At 40.4% G+C, this 20,298-nt stretch overlaps 1 protein-coding gene across 4 annotated transcripts; it reads right to left on the reverse strand.

The window, feature by feature from the left end:
* Positions 1-1,606: 1,606 nt before the first annotated feature.
* On the reverse strand, positions 1,607-20,295 carry CMC2 (C-X9-C motif containing 2). Of its 4 annotated transcripts, XM_083629837.1 has the most exons (6): positions 20,149-20,291; positions 16,539-16,690; positions 15,326-15,371; positions 11,345-11,469; positions 2,833-2,904; positions 1,607-1,811 (listed from the first exon to the last, which is right to left on the reverse strand). In XM_083629837.1, exons 4-6 carry the CDS (start codon positions 11,423-11,425, stop codon positions 1,737-1,739), a joined length of 228 nt encoding a protein of 75 aa, XP_083485963.1. In that variant the 5' UTR covers positions 11,426-11,469; positions 15,326-15,371; positions 16,539-16,690; positions 20,149-20,291; the 3' UTR covers positions 1,607-1,736. The 4 variants fall into 4 exon arrangements, with proteins under 4 accessions (XP_083485963.1, XP_083485964.1, XP_083485962.1 ...); XM_083629838.1 differs by lacking the exon at positions 16,539-16,690 and having other exon boundaries at positions 20,145-20,295; XM_083629836.1 differs by lacking the exon at positions 16,539-16,690 and having other exon boundaries at positions 20,149-20,289.
* Positions 20,296-20,298: the final 3 nt, after the last annotated feature.

Genomic DNA, 20,298 nt, shown 5'->3' on the forward strand with positions numbered 1-20,298 from the left:
CATTAGAATTAGAAGCGAGAAACTGACGACGGGAAAAGAGCCTGCGAAAACTTAAGATTGCAAATGGGTTGAGAAAAAGGCAGCAGCCCCAAACCATGAAGTTTAAGGAGAAGAGCTGCAGCTCAGTGGTACAGCATCTGCTTTTCTGGCAGAAGACCCCAGGTTGAATGCCCAGCACGTCTGGGTCAGGCTGAGAAAGCCTCCTGCCTAAAAACCCTGGAAAGTTGCTGAAAGCCAGTGTGGACAATAGTGAGCTGGCTGGACCAACAGTCCAATTTAGTTGAAGGTAAGTTTTCTATGTTGCAAAGTATGAATATGTTCTAAGTGTGAAGAACTCTGAGCTAGATTGTAAGAAATCAACAAAACACAAGAGCTTTCTTTGCAAAAGATTATAGGCTTTTTCATATTATCCAGTTTATAAATATATAGACCAAGCAGGTAGCAACCAACCAACCAAGGGCAATAAGTAAGCAAGGTCAAGCAGTCTAGCACTCAAAGGCTGTTTATAAGTCAAAACTGTTTCTTGCAGGCAGATGAAATTACAGGGGAACCCTAACCACGGGTGGTATTCAACTATGTTTTAGTCAGAGCAGCCCTTTTGAAATTAATTACAAAGTTAGGTCCATTAATTCTAGTGGGTCTACTCTGAGTGAAATGGGCCGTGCTGTGTTAATATATGTCCATTCATCCTTTTCTTTTCTATTTAACTTTTTTATCTTGTGGATAAACTAAGCATTATTAAAAAGTGTGTGACTTCAGAGCCCATCAAATACTTTTTTGCTGCTCATCCACCGCCCCCAATCCAGTATCATCAGAGTTAAGTTCTTTTCCCACCAAACACAGGAGCATTAATGCACTCAGCTGTTTGTTTGCACCTCCTGCTGGAGTTGCACACATGATGTTTCAGGGTCATGTTTTGACAGGTGCGCTGAGCAAATAGGATGGTTCTTTATGCCTCTGACCATCTGACTTGATATTTTTTGAAAGCAATTTGCAGATAATCAGGCATTTCTCTAAGAGCTTTTATTTCCAAAAGGAAATGGAGTGATATCTGAAGCTCCTAACATATTAAACAGTTAAAACCAAGGCCATGTGTATACGCCAGCAAAGAAATGCACTATGTTGTACTGGCTGCAAGATTCGGCTTCCCTAGTCTCTGCTTTCTTGCTTTCTTTTTCAAAGCAGCCTCCAAAAGTCTCAGGGGAAAGCTCTTCCCAGCCTTGCTCCCAAGAGATCCTTTTAATATGAGATACCAGGGACTGAACCTGGGACCTTCCACATGCAAATCATGCACTCACCCACTGAGCTATCATTCCTCTCCGCAGAAAAACTCGAGAAGCAATTATACTTCACCAAGGCTATCAATGGCTTCTAGTCAGGATGGCCATATGCTACCCTCAAGGTTCAAAGTAGCATGTCTCTAAATACCTACTGTTGGGGAGAATGAGTAGGACAGAGTTATTGTCTTGGCATCCTATTTGTGGGTTTCCTACAGACATCTGGTTGGCCACTGCAGGATAGAGGATGATGGAATAAATAGCTTGATCTAGCAGGGCTCTTTAAAAAATGTTAAGTCTCAACCAAATAATTAAAGTGCACTGAACAGTTGCCAACACCGCAGCCATTTTTATTGCAAATGTTTTGGATTTAAATAGTTTTCTTTATTTAGGTACCCAGAAGACATGAGACAACACACTCCTTTGGCCATCCGTATGTTGCCCAGTCCTCAGCTCTATCTATGGTTCTGAAGTTCTCATTTTTCGTCTTATCTCTTCTGCGTGTGCTTGGCTCCTGGCTCTGTTTTCTTGATACTGGCAGGAAAAACAAGGCGATAAATGAATAATAGATAAGTCATGTCACTACATTAAAAATGCAGCATGGGTTTATCACTCGAAAAGGAAATACATGGTTTTTTTGTAGAACACAAATTACATTTGCATTGGTTGGGGCGGGGACCACCACCAAAGCAGCCCACTAAGGTTATTATTTAATTTGCATCTTTAGCTACTCCATTTGTTTTAGGTTGAACAGAGTTTTCAAAAGTGAACAGCAACAACGCAGCTCTTTCCACAGCTCCATATGCTTTCTGGGACTTCAAAGGAACACTCTGTGTACATTTTTAAACCATGAGGGCTAACAAACCTTGCCAAAGGATCTGAACGATTGCCCAGTATCCATTTTTGGAGCAAGGTGTGTGAGCAGGTTGTGGCAATGCAGATTCTGTGGGATGGGTGTGGGTGGGTTAAACAAATTGTCTAGATCCTCTCCAGCCTGGATTTTGGCACTGAGTGTGGTCCCCCAGGTGGATGATTTCTGATGGGAGACAGCTTAGGGGAATATGAGTTCAAATGCTTTTGTAAAATTCCAGCAGGACCCCTAGACTCAAGAGCAGGGGTTCCCAAACTTTTTCAGGCCATGCTTGGTTTCATAAACTCATCCCCAATGCCCCCTACCCGGCCCTACAAAAAGCATCATTCAGAAGAGCTGTTTGCATGACTTAGTAAATATAACAACACCATAAAATTCAAAACAGTAATAATTAATTGCACATTTATTCAAAACCAAATTAATACTATTTAGTTCAATTAATTCAACGAAACTGTGGAAATTGATCCAGTGATACCAACATTTCAAAGTCTGTTAGTCATTTACACCTCCAGCTATCCCCTTGCCTCTTAGTATCCCCATAGATAATCCCACTGCCCTTCCTGGGATTGGTACAGCCCACCTTGGGAACCACTTAGGAAGGCACAAATAGGAATAGGAAGGCACACAACTGAAAGGGGTGTTTGGGAATATTTCAGTGGTCCGGCCTCACTGTCTGTGGCTTACCTCTTTCTTTAAGCATCGCCTCATTTCTTTGTCAAAATCATTGCAACGACCAAAATATCTCATGATGGAGTGCTGAGAAACAGGACCACAGTAATAATAAATTATACAAATAAATACACCAAGTCTTCTCATGTCATTTGTATATCACAAAAAATAGCATAATAGTTTTGAAGTAGTATCTACAAGATATGATACATTATTAGCGGTCAATGTACAAGTTATTTGTTTGTGAATTGGTTTAAACAAAAGCAAAAGTGAAGGGGAAAGAGGATAGAACAGGATTAACAGATAAAATTTAATACTGCACACCTAAACAGGAGCCCTTGTGGTTGTGCTTAGATTATGTATGAGTAAAAGTCATTTTGGGGACGCGAGTGATGCTGTGGGTAAAACCTCAGTGTCTAGGACTTGCCGATCACATAGTCGGCAGTTCAAATCCCCGCGGCGGGGTGAGCTCCCGTCGTTCGGTCCCAGCTCCTGCCCACCTAGCAGTTCGAAAGCATCCTTAAGTGCAAGTAGATAAATAGGTACCGCTTTATAGCGGGAAGGTAAACGGCGTTTCCGTGTGCTGCTCTGGTGCCGGTTCGCCAGAGCAGCTTCGTCAGGCTGGCCACGTGACCCGGAAGTGTCTGCGGGCAGCGCTGGCTCCCGGCCTCTAGAGTGAGATGAGCACACAACCCTAGAGTCTGTCAAGACTGGCCTGTACGGGCAGGGGTACCTTTACCTTTACCTTTTTAAAAGTCATTTTCCCCCTTATGTTGCCAATGAAATAATACAAAGTGTTGATGGACGTGGGAAGGGGGTTCAAAGTGAAGATGATAATTTATGTTGAAATTTATGGTAATCCATAATCAGTCATGCAGGATTGCCTTTCCAACTCCCCCTCCCCCAAAAAAATCTGTAAAATGGAGGTTGTGGCGCTTCTGACAACATGGGTCAAACCAAGACAAAGGCATTTGTTTCATGACGGTGTATGTTAATTAGCTGACCAAGGCTACGACGTCAGTGTTTTGTTTTTTATTCATTGCATACATACCTTTCTGCCAAGGTAGTTTACAATTTAAAATATGAAAACAAACCCACAGTACAAAATATTCTCCAGCCGACTTCAGGACCTTCACTCCCTAACCCAGGCTTACTCACTTCTTGCTTCCCTCAGAGCACCCAGGTCTTAATTTGCTGAAAGAAAGGCGGGGCATAAGAGGGTGGGGCTGCCACCTCACTCCTATCAGGTCATTGCTGGTTCCTTCAGGAGCTGGTGGTTAACCCTGGGCCTGGCTTCCTAACTTCCTGTTGTCATCACCAACAGCTGTATGACACCATGCTTGTGTTTTTATACTTGTAAACCGCTTAGAAGCCTATTTTTGTATTAAGTGGGATATAAGAGAATACTAATAGTAACAGCTACTTATTTTCTTTTCACCTCGTGATTGACACTCCCCCTGCCAACCATCGGAAAGGGAAAGGGCAGGAAGTGGGTGGGGGTGGAGTGTAGGCATTGTTCCTGGACACACATCCCAAGAGAGGCCTTGAGTAGTTGAGCCAGCAGTTGATAGATTTCCCCCAACCCAAATCTAAAGACTCTCATCCATAGTTGCTGCACCCATATAATACAAAGGAAGCTGTCTGGTTCACATGTCAAACCACAGTATAGTGTGGAAGCGCAACATGCAGGCTCAAAGAGAGCATATTGCAATGGACTAAATCTTCCCAGAAAAAGGCGTGAGGTTTTTCATATTTTAAAAAAAGAACAATTGGACTTGATTTGTTTGCAAGAAACCCACGTGACTAGAGTACATCGAAAATTACTTATTAATAAAAGATTAGGACAGGAATTTATTTCATCAGACAAAGTGAAGAAAAGAGGAGTGGTGATCTACGCAAAGGAAAAGTTGGCCCCTAAATTAATTTTTAAAGATGAACAAGGAAGATATTTGGCAATTGAAATTCAAGTTCAAGGAGAAAAATTATTGATAATAGGAATTTACGCTCCAAATGAAGGGAAGTCAGAATTCTTTAAGAAATTGCATGAGACATTAATGGACTATTTGGATTACAATGTAATTTTGATGGGAGATATGAATGGAGTGGTCTCTACAAATATGGATAAAGCACAAAGACAGGTAGTCTCCAAGGATGGGAGACTACCAAAGACTTTTTTTGAAATGACAGATAACATGAACCTGATTGACATTTGGAGAACAAGGAACCCTCTTGAGAGGGAGGGAACTTTCTTCTCTGAAGCAAAAATGACCTGGACCAGAATTGACCAAATATGGGTAACTAGTGGGATGGCACCAAAGATAAAGAAAGTGGAAATCTGCCCAAAGACTTGCTCCGACCATAATGCTGTAAAGATGGAGATGAACTTAACAACAGCTGGTTCCTTCAGATGGAGGATGAATGACTCCCTATTTAGAGATGAAGAGGTGTACAAAAAGGCCCAGAAAGCGGTGAAGGACTATTTTGAGATAAATCTGAGAACAGAGGTGGAGAAAAGAGTAATTTGGGACGCAAGTAAAGCCGTTATGCGAGGATTTTTAACACAACAGAATGCTATAAAAAGGAAGAGACAGAATGAGAAGAAGGATAAGATTCTGGAAAGGATAAAAGAAGGAGAAAAAAAACTGAGATCAAAGCCAAAGTCACATGAAATTTTGAGAGAAATCAAGTTTTACCAGAGGCAATATATGGAACTGATGAATCAGGAGATAGAATGGAAAATAAAACAAATGAGACAAAAGACATTTGAATCGGCAGACAAATGTGGGAAACTTCTGGCATGGCAATTGAAGAAGAGACAAAAATTGAATATGGTTACAAGCCTACAAGTTGAAGGAAAGAACATTTATAAACCAAATGAGATTAGAAACTGTTTTCAGAGTTATTTCAGGAGACTTTATGCACAAGGGCCGGTGAATGAAAAAGAGATAGAAGAATTTCTTAAAAAATATGGATTACAAAAAATTTCTGACCAAAGTAAAGTGATTTTGAATCAGAAGATAACTGAGCAAGAAATTGAGGGAGCCATTCAAAATATGCAATTGGGAAAATCTCCAGGACCAGATGGATTGACCTCCAGATACTACAAAGCTTTGAAAGAATGGCTTATACAACCGTTGAAGGAGGTCTGTAATGAAATTTTAGAGGGGAAGAAGGCACCCGAATCGTGGAAAGAAGCGTATATTACACTTATACCAAAATCAGAGACTGAGAAGAATCAGATTAAGAACTACCGCCCTATATCATTACTTAATGTGGATTACAAAATTTTTGCAGACATTTTGGCAAAAAGATTGAAAAGAGTTTTGGTGGGAGAGATTCATAAAGACCAGGCGGGCTTTCTTCCAGGAAGACATTTATCTGACAATGTGAGAAACATAATAGATATTATGGAATTATTAGAAGCCAATATTAATACTAAGGCAGTATTAATATTTGTGGACGCGGAGAAAGCCTTTGACAATATCTCTTGGAGCTTTATGAAAAAGAATCTTGAAGGGATGGGGGTAGGCCAAGGTTTTGAGAATGGTATAGGTGCAATTTATTCTGAACAAAAAGCAAAACTGATTGTAAATAACGTGGTTACTGAAGAATTTGCTATTGAAAAAGGGACACGACAGGGGTGCCCAATATCCCCATTACTTTTTATATCTGTCTTGGAGGTTTTATTAAACATGATCAGAGGGGACCAGCTGGTTAAAGGGATTCAGGTCAGAGCTAAACAATACAAATTGAGAGCGTTTGCAGATGATCTAGTATTAACTTTACAAGAGCCAGACACTAGTACGAAAAGAGTTTTAGAGCTAATACAAGTATTTGGTCAAGTAGCAGGTTTTAAGCTGAATAAACAGAAAATGAAAGTATTGGATAAAAATCTAACAGTTGCTGAAAGAGAGAAGTTTCATAGTGAAACTGGTTTAATGGTAGCAAAGAAAGTGAAATACCTGGGGATTAATTTGACATCTAAGAATGTGAACTTATTTAAAGACAATTATGAGAAATGTTGGACAGAAGTTAAGAAAGATTTAGAAATATGGTCAAATTTGAGACTTTCCTTGTTAGGCCGAATTGCTGTTATTAAGATGAATGTTTTGCCGAGAATGTTGTTTTTGTTTCAAACATTGCAGATTGTGGATAAAATGGATTGTTTCAAGAGGTGACAGAAAGACATATCTAGATTTGTCTGGCAGGGCAAAAAGCCCAGAATAAAATTTAAGATATTAACTGATGCAAAAGAAAGAGGGGGGTTTGCCCTGCCGGACTTAAAATTGTATTATGAATCAGCGGCTTTTTGCTGGCTGAAAAACTGGCTGCTTCTTGAAAACACAGACATTTTGGATCTGGAAGCGTTCAATAATAGGTTTGGCTGGCATGCATATATATGGTATGACAAGGTTAAAAATTCATCAAGGTTTCAAAAACCATATTGTTAGGAAAGCACTATATAATGTTTGGATTCGGTATAAAGATTTGTTGGAAAACAAAACCCCTAGGTGGTTGTCACCAATGGAAGCTAAGGAAGTGAAAAAACTTAATATGGAATCTAAATGGCCAAAATACTGGGAAATTATAGAACAAGAGGAGGGGAAAGTGAAATTGCAGAGCTATGAGAAATTGAAGTCTAAAGTAAGAGACTGGTTTCATTATTACCAGATAAATGAAGTTTTCAAACAGGACAGGAAAATTGGCTTCCAGGTGGAGAGATCAAAATTAGAAACAGAATTGCTGGAACCCAATACTAAGAATTTGTCAAGAATGTATAACTTGCTGTTGAAATGGAATACACAGGATGAGATGGTTAAATCAGCTATGATTAAATGGGCACAAGACATTGGTCATGACATTATGTTTGCTGACTGGGAACAGTTATGGACTACCGGTATAAAGTTTACGGCATGTAATGCCTTAAGAGAGAACATTATGAAAATGATTTATAGGTGGTACATGACCCCAGTCAAGCTTGCAAAAATCTATCACACGCCCAATAATAAATGCTGGAAATGTAATGAAACTGAAGGTACTTTCTACCACCTCTGGTGGACGTGCCCAAGGATTGAGGCCTTCTGGGAAATGATCTATAATGAAATTAAGAAGGTTCTTAAGTGTACCTTTCATAAGAAACCAGAGGCCTTTCTCCTGGGCATGGTAGGCCAATTGGTGTCAAGGAAAGATAGGACGTTCTTTATGTATGCTACAACAGCAGCAAGAGTTCTTTTAGCAAAGTATTGGAAGACACAAGAACTACCCACGCTGGGGGGGCCACTAGGTGGCGCATCGGAAGATGGCTGACAATAACATCTCTCCGACCCACACGAGGTAATTTGGAGGCTATGATGGGGGTAATTAGCCTCCTTAACCCCCCCAGGATTATGGGGGGGACGGCCCTTGCCTGCTGTGCCCTATACCACCCCCGAATTTGTGGGGGTGGGGGCACTAGGCACAAAGCCCTCCTGTGGGACTCCGGCACTCCTGGACGCCGTCCCTGATCCGCGCCTCTAGTTTGCAAGAATCTTCAAAAGAAACAATTTGGACGAGATAAATTGCACATACTTCAAGGAAAAAGGGGGAGTAAAGACTGCTGACAGAAGAGATCTCTGACAACAAGGCAAGAACAAAATATGAGAAGATACGTCAAGATACGGTATTGCAAATGACTGAGGGGGGAGGGGGAAATAAAAACTTTCCTATCCTCTTTATGTGATTAACAAGAATCCCCTCCCCTAATGAGTTAGAACTTTAAGGACTTAAGCTGTGATTTAAGGCTGTGTGGAGATAAACTTTCGAACCAAAGCAATGTTTCAAGACGAAGCTGGAAAGTTAAGAGTTTTGGAATGACGCAGTTAAAAATGCCGTCGCCATCTTGGGAGGCATTGTTGGAGCTCTTGGGTCTGGGAGGAGAAAGAGAGAAATAGAGCTGTTTACATATCGTGGATTAACTTCTCTGTGGGACTTAAGAGCGAAAAATGCCTGATTTATGATGGAAAGAGTGATGTTATCTACGAAGGAGATATATGGAAACCATCTGGACTTAAATTGGAAGAACGGGAAATTCACACAGGATTATTATATTTGCTTATCGGCTTAAGGAGACTAACAGAAGAGATCGTAAAAGAAAAAGAGAAATTATATGAACAAGATATGATGTGGAAACACCAAGATAAGACTGGATAAAATTATGAGCTTTGTCTGGACTGATTGGGACTGATTTGGACACTAACGCAGTAATAAGAAGATGATTTGAATCCCCCTTTGGATCTTGAAGTATGGGTTCCCCCAACAAAATTTAAAAATTTGGCTTTGTAATTTGGAATTTATGTGATGTGATTTAATTTGATGTGATTGGCCAGTTAATAAAAATTATTTAAAAAAAAAAAAAGAACTACCCACGCTGGAAGAGTGGCAGACGAAGGTGATAGACTATATGGGACTGGCCGAGATGACTGGCAGAATCCGTGACCAAGGAAAAGAGACGGTGGAAGAAGATTGGAAGAAATTTAAAGTTTATCTTAAGAACTGTTGTAAAATTAATGAGTGCTAAAATGTCATGGGTAATGTAAAACAGAATTGCAGTGACAAATAATTGGGTAAGAGAAAAAGGATTAAAGAAAGTGAATTATAAGTAATTGAAATTAGGGGTTGCTGGGAAAGTTTAAAACAGGGATGCAGAAAAGGGAGGTATGGGGAAGTCGTTGAAATAAGGTTTAAGAAAAAGAGGTTATGAAATTATACGTGTTTATATGTTTGTTTGTTTATGTATTGTCAGTTGTATTGTGTCTTAATATATGTTGGAAAATTAATAAAAATTTATATATAAAAAAATATCAAAGAGAGCATATTGCAGTCACTTTGCTCTTTGTTGGTCATTTGGGTGATGCACTAAGCTTAATGGGCTCGTGGTTTAGCTCTCTCAGACAAACCATGTATTGTAAACATAGGACAAACCTTGGTTATGCTGCATAAACTATTAAATTTAGTTACCTCATGTCACAGAGCCAGAGCAATGCTTCCTGCCCCCCTCTAAACAGGCTAATGTCATTTTTACGTGTGCACACATACGTATTCACTGGATTGTTTGTCTGTTTGTTTGTTTGTTTGTTTGTTTGTTTGTTTGTTTGTTTGTTTGAACCACTTGCCCCTCCAATTTGGCTCAATCCTAACCACAACCAGTTCAGTGCTTACTACAGCAGTAAGTCACAAAAGCCTTTAGGAGCCTAGGCACCAGTTCAGTACAGGACTGTATAACTGTTTCAAAATTATTAGCAGCTGCATTGAATTTGTATGCTGGTTTCCACTCCACTTCCTATACTTGCCTTGTATTAATCTCAATAAAAGCATGTTTCCAAAGTCCTAACATGAAACAATCAATGGACCATATAAGTTAACTAAGAAACAGAGGAAAGTTCTTTTGTAAGTAGTATTTAGAAAATAAAGAAATTTATTTTCACGACCTAGACCACAAATGCAGATCTTCTACTTCCTTCTGCAGGAAACTATTTTCAGCTAATTAACTCTTTATTGTTGCTTCTACATGCACAGCCAGTGAACAGTTAGCAATTTTTAACGTGTCAGATGCATCATCTGCATCTTTATACTGAGAGTAAAAGATCCTTCCTTCCTTCCTTGGCTGTGCTTCCATTTCTCTTCTTCCAGCAATCAAATATAGGTTTCAAGTAGGACTGATCATAAACCACATCTTGTTAACCTATAATTATATGTAACATTTCACCTAGCCTTTCTAAAACATGAAAGGATTAGAGCTGTTCATGAATATTAATTCCGAAAAAAGGCTCCCTTGCAGCCATGGCCAGGCAGGAATGTTACCGCAGATGAATTCTACCGAGCAACAAAAGGCAGCTCTTAATTACCCACCATGGCGTAATTAGGTGGTAGCGGTAGCAGCAAAGTTCTAATTGCTTGAAGAGAACAACTGCAGCCAAGGAGTCGGATGGGCGATACAAGGCCCATGGCTACAGGGCACCCTTGCAATCTGACTTCTCCATCATATTTGAGAATCGTAAGCACCTAGCAACTCCCTCCCACCCAAAACCTAACCCAGCAACTGCCTTACAGGCAAAATCTCTCAGCATTAATTTTGAAAAGGCTTGTGTGGCAAGCCCAGCACTTTGATTGCTCTTAATGCACCAGCTGATAAACCCGTCTGTACGTACCTGCAGTAATATGGATGCTTCTGGATGTTACATTATATTGAGAAAGAAAAGGGTAAACAAAATTGTCTCTTGTGAAAATGGACAAACCTGCACAGCTGCTGAATCAGTTTAACCTGCTGAACTTTCTAAAGGCACCATCAGCAACACTGTGTGTGCCGCTGAGCCAAGGAGAGAGAGACAGAGAAAGAAAGAAAGAGAGTGAGAGCTGCTCTTTAGGATATATTTAGCTATTTCATGGTCATACTGCCCAAAGGCCGTCTCCTCTATCTGTAGAATTCTGGGATAAGCCCTTTCTATCAGGATACATTTCAGTGTGCTTTGGGTTTAGGCAGAAGTCCTACCTCTTTGTGGCACTCCTTGAGCAGACGGATAATAAGGTTGCATTCTTCGCTGTGCAGATGAGGAGACAGATCTGGATGCATCACAAATTAAGGAGAACTCATGGGCAAAATCTGAAGTCTTCCACCTGTCAATATTGTGATACATTTTTATATCCAAGAGAATGCCAGATAGGGCATCTTGCCCTATGTATATTTCTTAGCGAAAAGATCAGGACCAAAGCATGATTATACAGTAAAGTACTATTTGCATTTGGCTCTTAATCTTTTGTAAAATCAGAGAATCTATAGTGAGCGATTAATTAATCAGTTTAATAACGATAATATTTTTCATTTATTAACTGCTTCCTACAAGACAGTTAGGGAAGCAGGTGGTGCTGTGGTCTAAACCACTGAGCCTAGGGCTTGCTGATCGGAAGGTCGGCAGTTCAAATCCCTGCAACGGAGTGAGCTCCCGTTGCTCGGTCCCTGCTCCTGCCAACCTAGCAGTTGGAAAGCACGCCAAAGTGCAAGTAGATAAATAGGTACTGCTCCGGTGGGAAGGTAAACAGCGTTTCTGTGCACTGCTCTGGTTTCGCCAGAAGCGGCTTAGTCACGCTGGCCACATGACCCGGAAAAACTGACTTCGGACAAACGTTGGCTCCCTTGGCCAGTAAAGCGAGATGAGCGCCGCAACCCCAGAGTCGTTCACGACTGGACTTAACGGTCAGAGGTCCTTTACCTTTACATGACAGTTTATTTAAGCAACTTACATTATATAAAATACACAACTGCCTGTGCATAATTTAAACCCAAATACATAGAATAAAACATAATAGAACAGAGATGTATTGAGGAGTTCATCCAACAACAAAAGTAAAACCTGACCCTACTTGTAGATGTACAATACGGATAGGCAATGAATCATACCACAGTACAATGACGATGACAACAACACAACAACCAGAACAACATAATTTAGTTCATGTTCTACAATGGGTTGGTGATTTTAGTTCAGCTCATCAACTGAGAGCAATTCCTCTTTTTCCTGTTTGCCCAATTAAAGGTTCTACATAGTGGGAAAACCTTACATACTCACTTATCAACAGATAAAATGGGCCAGGAGCCAACAAATTAGGAGACTGGTTCTGTGAGCTCAAAGAGCAGCAAATTGGTTTTGAAACCATAGGGAGTTTCATATAGTTTATGATGCATCCCAGACACGTAGGGAATGGGGAGAGCATCAGCTGCCCAAGTAAATCAGTCCCATTGGGCTAGTTTAAGCCCCTTGTATGAACCCACAGCTGCAATCCTAATAGGCACATTTGAGCTTAAGTCCCACTGAACTGAGGGTAACTCATTCCTGAATGCTTGTGCAAAAGTCTGCGCTGCAGGACTGGCTCTTTGGATTCTAGCCATAAATCACTGCAAATTTAGTTTTAAATAGAACGGGATCCTCTGAGCCCCACATACATAATGATGAAGAGAATCAGTAGATTAGGCAATGACGCCTTTTGAAGAAATACTTTTTTAAAAAAAATGGCAGAGAACACAGTTGTCTGATAAAGCACAATTTGTTCAAAATATGTTGAAATTCATACATCGGGTATCAATACATTTCTCCCCAGTATCTGTTGGGCTTCTCTGTGTGTCCCTTGCCTGTCCCAATGCAGCTTCTTTGGGGGTGACCTTTTGCTACTAGTTTCTGCTCTGCCACACCTCAGCCTCCATTAATCATTTTTTCAAAGCTGAAGCTCTATTTCCACCTCATCTCTGTTAACTATACAAGAATAGAGCAGCAGTAAATGTCTCAGCTTCTGGCTGCCTGGGTATGTGCACCACTAACCGTGCTTTCAACACGTATCTCTAGGCATCAAGGTGCGCAACTGCTTCAAAAAGTAATCAAGAAGTAAATCTTCCTGCAAGGCTTTCAAGGTTGACCTCAAGGGTCTAGCCATAAGCCCAGAGTATCAGAAATACCAAGCCTGAACAACCAACTTTAATAAACCTGATCTATCGGGTGTTTTTGTGATTGTATAGTATATAGAGAAGGGAGCATGACCTCGGGATAATTTTCCTGTACCCAACTTGAAAGCTATTCAGCTTTGGCAAGTTAGAGGCAACCTACAAAATGAGATAAGGAAGGGCTATCACACCCCTTTGAGCTTTTAGGGTGAGCGAGAAATCAGAAGCTAGCCAGCCAAGAAGACATATACCAAAGTGGTAAATGGAACAGATAAGAATGTAAAAACCTGAGAAGGTAAGAACAAAGGCCTGTTTAGGTTTCGCATCTCGCTTCTCACCCATGCCAGCGAGAAGGCCAAAAGCAAGGAACAAGCACAATGTGTGGGCCTCTACTTTGGACAAAGCCCCTTTTGGAGAGATTTTGAACAGACATGAAGGACGGCTTCTATAAAGTAGCCCAAAGATAATTCGGTAGCTCCCGAAACTACAGAACAAATTCAGAAGGTACAAGAACATAAGAAGAACCCTGCAGGATCAGGCCAGTGGCCTATCTAGTCCAGCATCCTCTTCTCACAGCAGCCAACCAGAGGCCTGTGAGAAGCTCCCAAACAGAACCTGAGCCCAAGAGCCCACTCCCCTCCTGAGGTTTCCAGCACCTGGTATTCAGAAGCATGCTGTTTCTGAGCAGGGACAGAGCACAGCCATCAGGGTTAGTAGTCTTTGGAGCGGTTAAGAGCTGAAGAGTGTCTTATGTTTGAGGATGGGAAAGGAAAAAATATAGATAAACTGGAAATAAAGATAATATAGATAAAACTAGATAGATAATATAGATAAAACTAGATAGATAATATAGATAAAACTATATAGATAATATAGATAAAAATATAGATAAAACTATCACAGATAGAGTATCTATCACAAAGCATTGGTTTGTACTCATTTCTCTCTGGGGAGGAAGGGAGAAGAACCAAAGAGAACAAGAAAGAAAAAAAGAGCCTGGCTAGGTCAGAACGTAAAAAGAAACCTCCTGGATCAGACCAAAAGGCCTGATCTAGCCCAGTTTCCTGTGTCCCGCGGTGACCAATCAGAAGCAATAGCACTCTTCCTTTATGAAGCCTAAGAACTGCTATTCAGACAAATGCTTGACTGAATAGCGTGACTATGACTATAGCCATTTTTCTATATTATTATTTAAAAGGAGATTTTAAACAACGCCTTCAAGCTTAACACAGTTTAAGAACTGGTATTAGTAACGTAGTTCCAACGCCTGCAATTTATCAAATACAACCATCAAACTTGTTAAATTTACACGCAGAAAATAAAATGCACTGGACTTGGATGCATAGAATAAAGAAGATAAACATTTGTAGTGGACAATGCAACATAACATAAGGGACTTCCAGGTCAAAACATATAAAGCTACAACAACGGGATTTTGGCTCTGTTCCAATAGCTAGCAAACTTTTTAAAAAAAGTAGTTTGTTTAAGAAAGAAAAACTTCAGTTCATTTTCTTCTTTGGCAGGGAAAAATGGCTGAAGCACTTTTTACGTTGACAAAACAAAATATAAGGTTTGCACGTGATACATAAATACAAACTCCTGCTCACCTGTGAAGCTTATAGCATAGCCCTGGGCAAATCACTGTCTCCCAGGACAACTTACTTCATAGCATTGTTGTGAGGATATGTAAGTAATTTAAACATTGGAGAGCTGCTGCCAGTCAGTGTAGGGCAGAGCTTTCCTAACTGTTTGTTGTGACACACTAGTATGTCGGCTGCAGTGTGTAGGTGTGTTGCAGGAACACTCCCCATGCTTCTCCCAGGGCTAGAAAGGGGTTAGTTTAGCCTCCATTTTGCTAGTAAAAATTGAATTACTGTGTTGCAAAATGATGCATGTCTAAAAAGTGTGTCACCAACATGAAAAGTTCGGAAAGGTCTGGTGTAGGGAATACTGGGCTAAATGGATCAAATGTCTGCCTCCGTATAAGGCAGCTATTTCTAACCTTTGAAAGCCTGGAACAATATAAAAATTAGTACTTACCTGGGAAATCTGACTTGTACGCCTGCTGTTATCCGTCAGTTCACAACTGTGGGTGGAAAACATGAATGGCATTTTTTAAAAATCAAAATTCTGTCTGCTGAACTTTGTTTTTAAAAGTTACTGCAGTTTGTGTTCCTAATGTGATTGTGTATATATGCTTACTACTGCAAGGACAGGAAGTCAGAATTCAATTAAAAACCTACAAAATCAGAATGTTTACAGAAAACTTGGACCTTGATAAAAACAGGTCCCACTTTATACAACTTGGACTTTGGTAAAACTATGTGAGTTTAAAATCAGATGGATATTTTCAAGAAATGCACAAGGCTTGAAGCCAGTAAAGGAAGGAAAGAAGGAATGTTTGTTTGTTTGTTTGTGTACACATGGATGCGTGTATGTATGTGTGAGAAAACTATTTGGTACTCCAAATAGTACTATTTGGTACTCCAACAACTGCATAATTTTTATATATAATAGTTTTTGCAACACAATATTGGATACATAGAACATCAAGTTAACACTCCAGCATAGGTTTCTACATTCCCTGGGTGTCATGCAATGGTGATTGGTGAAATTTTTATTGCTATTATTTATTAAATTTGTATACTGCCCTTCACCTGAAGATCACAGGGCAGTGAAAAGCAAGAAAAGTTTACTGTACTGTGTTATACTGCACTCACTGACAGGATAAAGGTGCAAAAGACACACAGAGATGCAGTTATTGACCATAACATTGTTAATTTGTTATAATATAAAGAGAGGCCATAGCTCACTGGTAGAGCACAAGCATTGCATGCAAAAGATCCCACACAACTTTGATAGCTGTCCCTGGCCAAGGTCCTAGTAGATAGTGTCAGGTGGCACTGTGGTCTAAACCACTGAGCCTAGGGCTTGCCAATCGAAAGGTTGGCAGTTCGAATCCCCGCGACAGGGTGAGCTCCTGTTGCTTGGTCCCAGCTCCTGCCAAACTAGCAGTTCGAAAGCACGTCAAAGTGCAAGTAGATAAATAGGTACTGCTCTGGCAGGAAGGTAAATGGCATTTCCATGCACTGCTCTGGTTTCACCAGAAGCGGCTTAGTCATGCTGGCCACATAACCCAGAAAAACTGTCTTCGGACAAACATTGGCTTCCTTGGCCAGTAAAGCGTGATGAGCGCTGCAACCCCAGAGTCGTTTACGACTGGACTTAACTGTCAGGGGCCCTTTACCTTTACCTTTTTAAGACTCGGGAGACCCAGTTTCAAATCCTCTCTTGGCCATAGAGCTAATTGGGTGACCCTGGGCCAGTCTCTCTCGCAGCCAAACATACTTCTCAGGATAGTTGTGAGGATAAAATTAAGCTGGAGACTCTGCGTATTGTCCTGAGCTGCTCAAGAGAAAGGCAAAATAAAACAGTAATGAAATAAATTCGGAAAAGGGCCATAGCTCAGTGGCAGCATGTCTGCTTTGGATGAAAAAGGTCTCAAGTTCAACCCCTGGCATCTTCAGGTAGGGCTGGGAGAAACTCCACATGGAACCCTAGACAGCCACTGCCAGTCAGTGTAGACAATACAGGTCTAGACGAATGAACAAGTTGATATGATATAAGGCAGCTTTCTTTCAGAGACCCATGAGATCAACTGCTGGCCAGAACAGACAATACTGAGCTAGAAGATATTTAGCCTTTGACAAGTGAAGGGTTGTAGCTCAGTGGTAGGGCATCTGCTTTGCATGCAGACATTTGCAGGTTCGGTCTCTGGCATCTCCTGGTAAAACTGGGAATGTGTCATGTTTGAAACCCTGGAGAGCCTCTGCCCAGTACTCTGAGCCACATGGACCACTGGCCTGACTCAGTGTAAGGCAGCTTCCTATATTCAGATAATTAGTGGTTTATCAGAGCAAGTATTATTTGCATAGCATCTACACATGTGCAGTGGCTGCATCGCCCTCCCTTCATCATAGAAAGCAAAGGGGGAGACAACTGCATATATATACACACACAGCTTCGTCCCCAGATGTCTGTTTGCACTCTGCTACTGAGCTATTATGGCAGTGCCTTGCTCTAACCATTCTCTCTTTCCACAGTCAAATCATTCTGCACCACTGAATTCGCAGAAGAAAATGAGCAAGACTGCTCTGTCAAACTTCAAGAGATGATTTATTTATATTGATCACAAAGCAGCATTATCTCGGCTCAATACATTTAACCTCAGGATATTAAGGAGCCCCCACAGAAATGGCATTTTTCTTCTTCCTCAGGAGGGAGCGCTGTTCAATAAATAGTAGGCTGCCAGGGTTTTTTTACTCTCTTACAGAATGAATGGAACAGCTTTATGTCCCCTAAGGAGACCTAACCGTCTACTCTCAGTATATAGGTTTGACAGAATGGGCTAATAGTGAACTCCTTCTCCGAATCAGGTTCTTTAAGTGGCATAAGTGACACCACAAACACACACACACACACACACACACACACACACAGAGGAGGTATCAGGCACCTTGGAGTAACCTCGTAGTTTGCAGAAATACAGAAACACCTCAGACTTATACAACTCAAAAATTATTTTTAAAAACTGCATGCCTCAGACGGTGACATGGGTATTACAGAAAAATTTGTATTGATAATTTTTCAGTCTGCATCAGAACATTTTCTGTTGTCCTACAGGGTGATCTAATTTAGCATGCTTATTTTATTTGCATTTAGTAAACGAAGCTAAACACTTTGAACTGCCAAGATTTCCTTGTATATATTCACAGTTGCCATGCATTAATCATTACTAATGAAATTATGAAATGGAAAATCTTCCACAGGAAAAGGAAGTACTGGAAGAATTTGCACTCCAAGTCACTGGTGTCAGACTTACATAGTACTGTATTGTGATATTTCACTGTGCAGCACAATTGTTACTTAGCCAGCAGTGTTACAGCTGCAGCCAAGCTTTCACCACAGAAACAAGAAAGGCAGATTAAAAATGGATAGTTAGATGTGAAAAATCTACACTTTAAAGATGGGAAGTGTGAAAAAAGCCTCTGAGGGATTGCAGAAAGCCTGACATTGCTGTGGGTGAACAGGTTTTCATAGCAACTGTTTGCTAACTAGCAAGAGTTTTCATCTTCTTTTTAAGGAAGATGGGATTATTTCTCACTGAAAATGGCATAAATGCAGGAAAGCTTCCGCCAAGCCTGATTTAACTTCCAGTCCTGATGTGATTAATATGCACCATTATATTTCTCTCTCTAAAAGCAGGCTGTGAGTTGGTTTCTATTTAAATGCACATAGAAGCTATTTACAACCCACAGGACAACAACAAAGTGTATATAAGAATGACCACAAGGTGGTGCCATGGCCAAGAAAAGCAAGCATAACTATTAAGATGCTTTTCTAGTCACCACCACTATAAAATTCATTCATTCAAACAGTGCTTATATTCCATTTGTAGAATTCTGCTGTCGGAAAGTTCAGAGTGATCCGAATTTATACATAGGCTAGTTTTTGTTCAATATACAAGGTTCAGGCACACCATAAGCTACTTTAAGATCCCAACATTTTCCACAAAAATTACAGTTTCGGAAAACCAGTCATACTGTAGAATGTGGTGCATAAAGTAATGTTGTTGTTGTTGATTTGATTTCTTAGCCATCCTTCACAATAAGGTCCCAGGGTGGATTATAGCAATATTACAAACAAATTACACTCAAGAGAACTGGGTGGGTCCTAAAAATACATAGCTCAGGTGCTAAAGGGGAGGGTAAAGTGATGTATCTTCAACATGCAATTGAAACTATATAGTATAAGTGCCAGACACACCTCTGTGGTGAGCTAATTCCACAACTTAGGGGCTGGCACAGATAATGCCCTCTCCCACCAAAGCCTTCTTATAGTATATAAAATCATAAAATAGTCAATGAAAGAACAATAGAAGGTAGACGTACAAATCCAGCATAGCTACCCATTTCCCAACACAATATGACAAGGGAGGGGAGAGCTTTATTAGGACAACACTACAATGCAGTGAGCAAGCCTAGTTTGAGATTTTCTGCTGTTCCTAATATTGTTTTTAATCACAGTTTTAGTGAGAACATACTAGCATACGGACACATCATAAATCTAATCCATTTTCAAAGTATACAGAAAAATACATAAATGTAAGAACGAAAGGACTGAAAGTACATCTTCACACAGCATACAGTATTGTTTTTTAAGACTGGGTTTTTCATAAAAGCACAGCACACAGTTAAACTATGGAATTCACATCCACAAGTAGTGACGACCATCAACATGGGTAGCAAATTCATGATGAATAAGGCTACCTATGGATGGGTTCCATCTCCGCTGTCAAAGGATTTCCGTTCAGATCCTGCTTCCAGGCTTCCCACAGGCATCTGGTTTGCCACTGTGAGAAAATGATGTTATGATATATACAGGCCCTTCGCCTGATCCTGCAGGCTCTTCTTATACTCTTAAACAGCAAAAAATAAAAATAAAAATCCTGATTTGCTATTACAACTAAAGTACTGAAATTCCAAAAATATTACTACCTTATAGGCAGAGCAATCAAAACTCCCCATTCCGCTGGACTTGAGGAGATATGAATGGCATAAATGTGTCCCTCCACTGCATTAATTTCAATGGATCTACGCTGAATATGAATTGGTCAGATACAACTCAACTTATATTACATATATACATTACATAATTTCCCCATGATATAATACAATAGATATAAACGGGCAGTCAACAAAATTCAACATCCTTGCCATTCTTATCCTTCCTCCTCTCTCACATTTTCGCTCAAAGTCACACAAACATCCGCTTACTGAAGACCCCGCTTCACACCTACCTACCTAAGTTCTGCAAAACTCCCAGCACGCCTGGAACAGCAGAAAATTCAAAGAAAGGGCAAAACCCGGATGTAAGCTTCGTTCAGACCCGGAAGTTGTTGTTTCTTGACCGCTTCCGTCACACGGAAACCCCACCTCTTCTCCTGCTGCAGC

The sequence above is a fragment of the Podarcis filfolensis genome, assembly GCF_964270895.1.
Source record: "Podarcis filfolensis genome assembly, chromosome: 8".
NCBI classification, from domain to species: domain Eukaryota; kingdom Metazoa; phylum Chordata; class Lepidosauria; order Squamata; family Lacertidae; genus Podarcis; species Podarcis filfolensis.

Excerpts from the sequence above, each read along its gene's own strand:
- CMC2 (XM_083629838.1), bottom strand. The coding sequence starts at position 11,425 with ATGCATCCAGATCTGTCTCCTCATCTGCACAGCGAAGAATGCAACCTT. Across the intron at positions 2,905-11,344 it reads TCAAGGAGTGCCACAAAGAG|CACTCCATCATGAGATATTT; the intron begins GTAGGACTTCTG and ends CCTGTTTCTCAG. Across the intron at positions 1,812-2,832 it reads GGCGATGCTTAAAGAAAGAG|TATCAAGAAAACAGAGCCAG; the intron begins GTAAGCCACAGA and ends TTTTCCTGCCAG.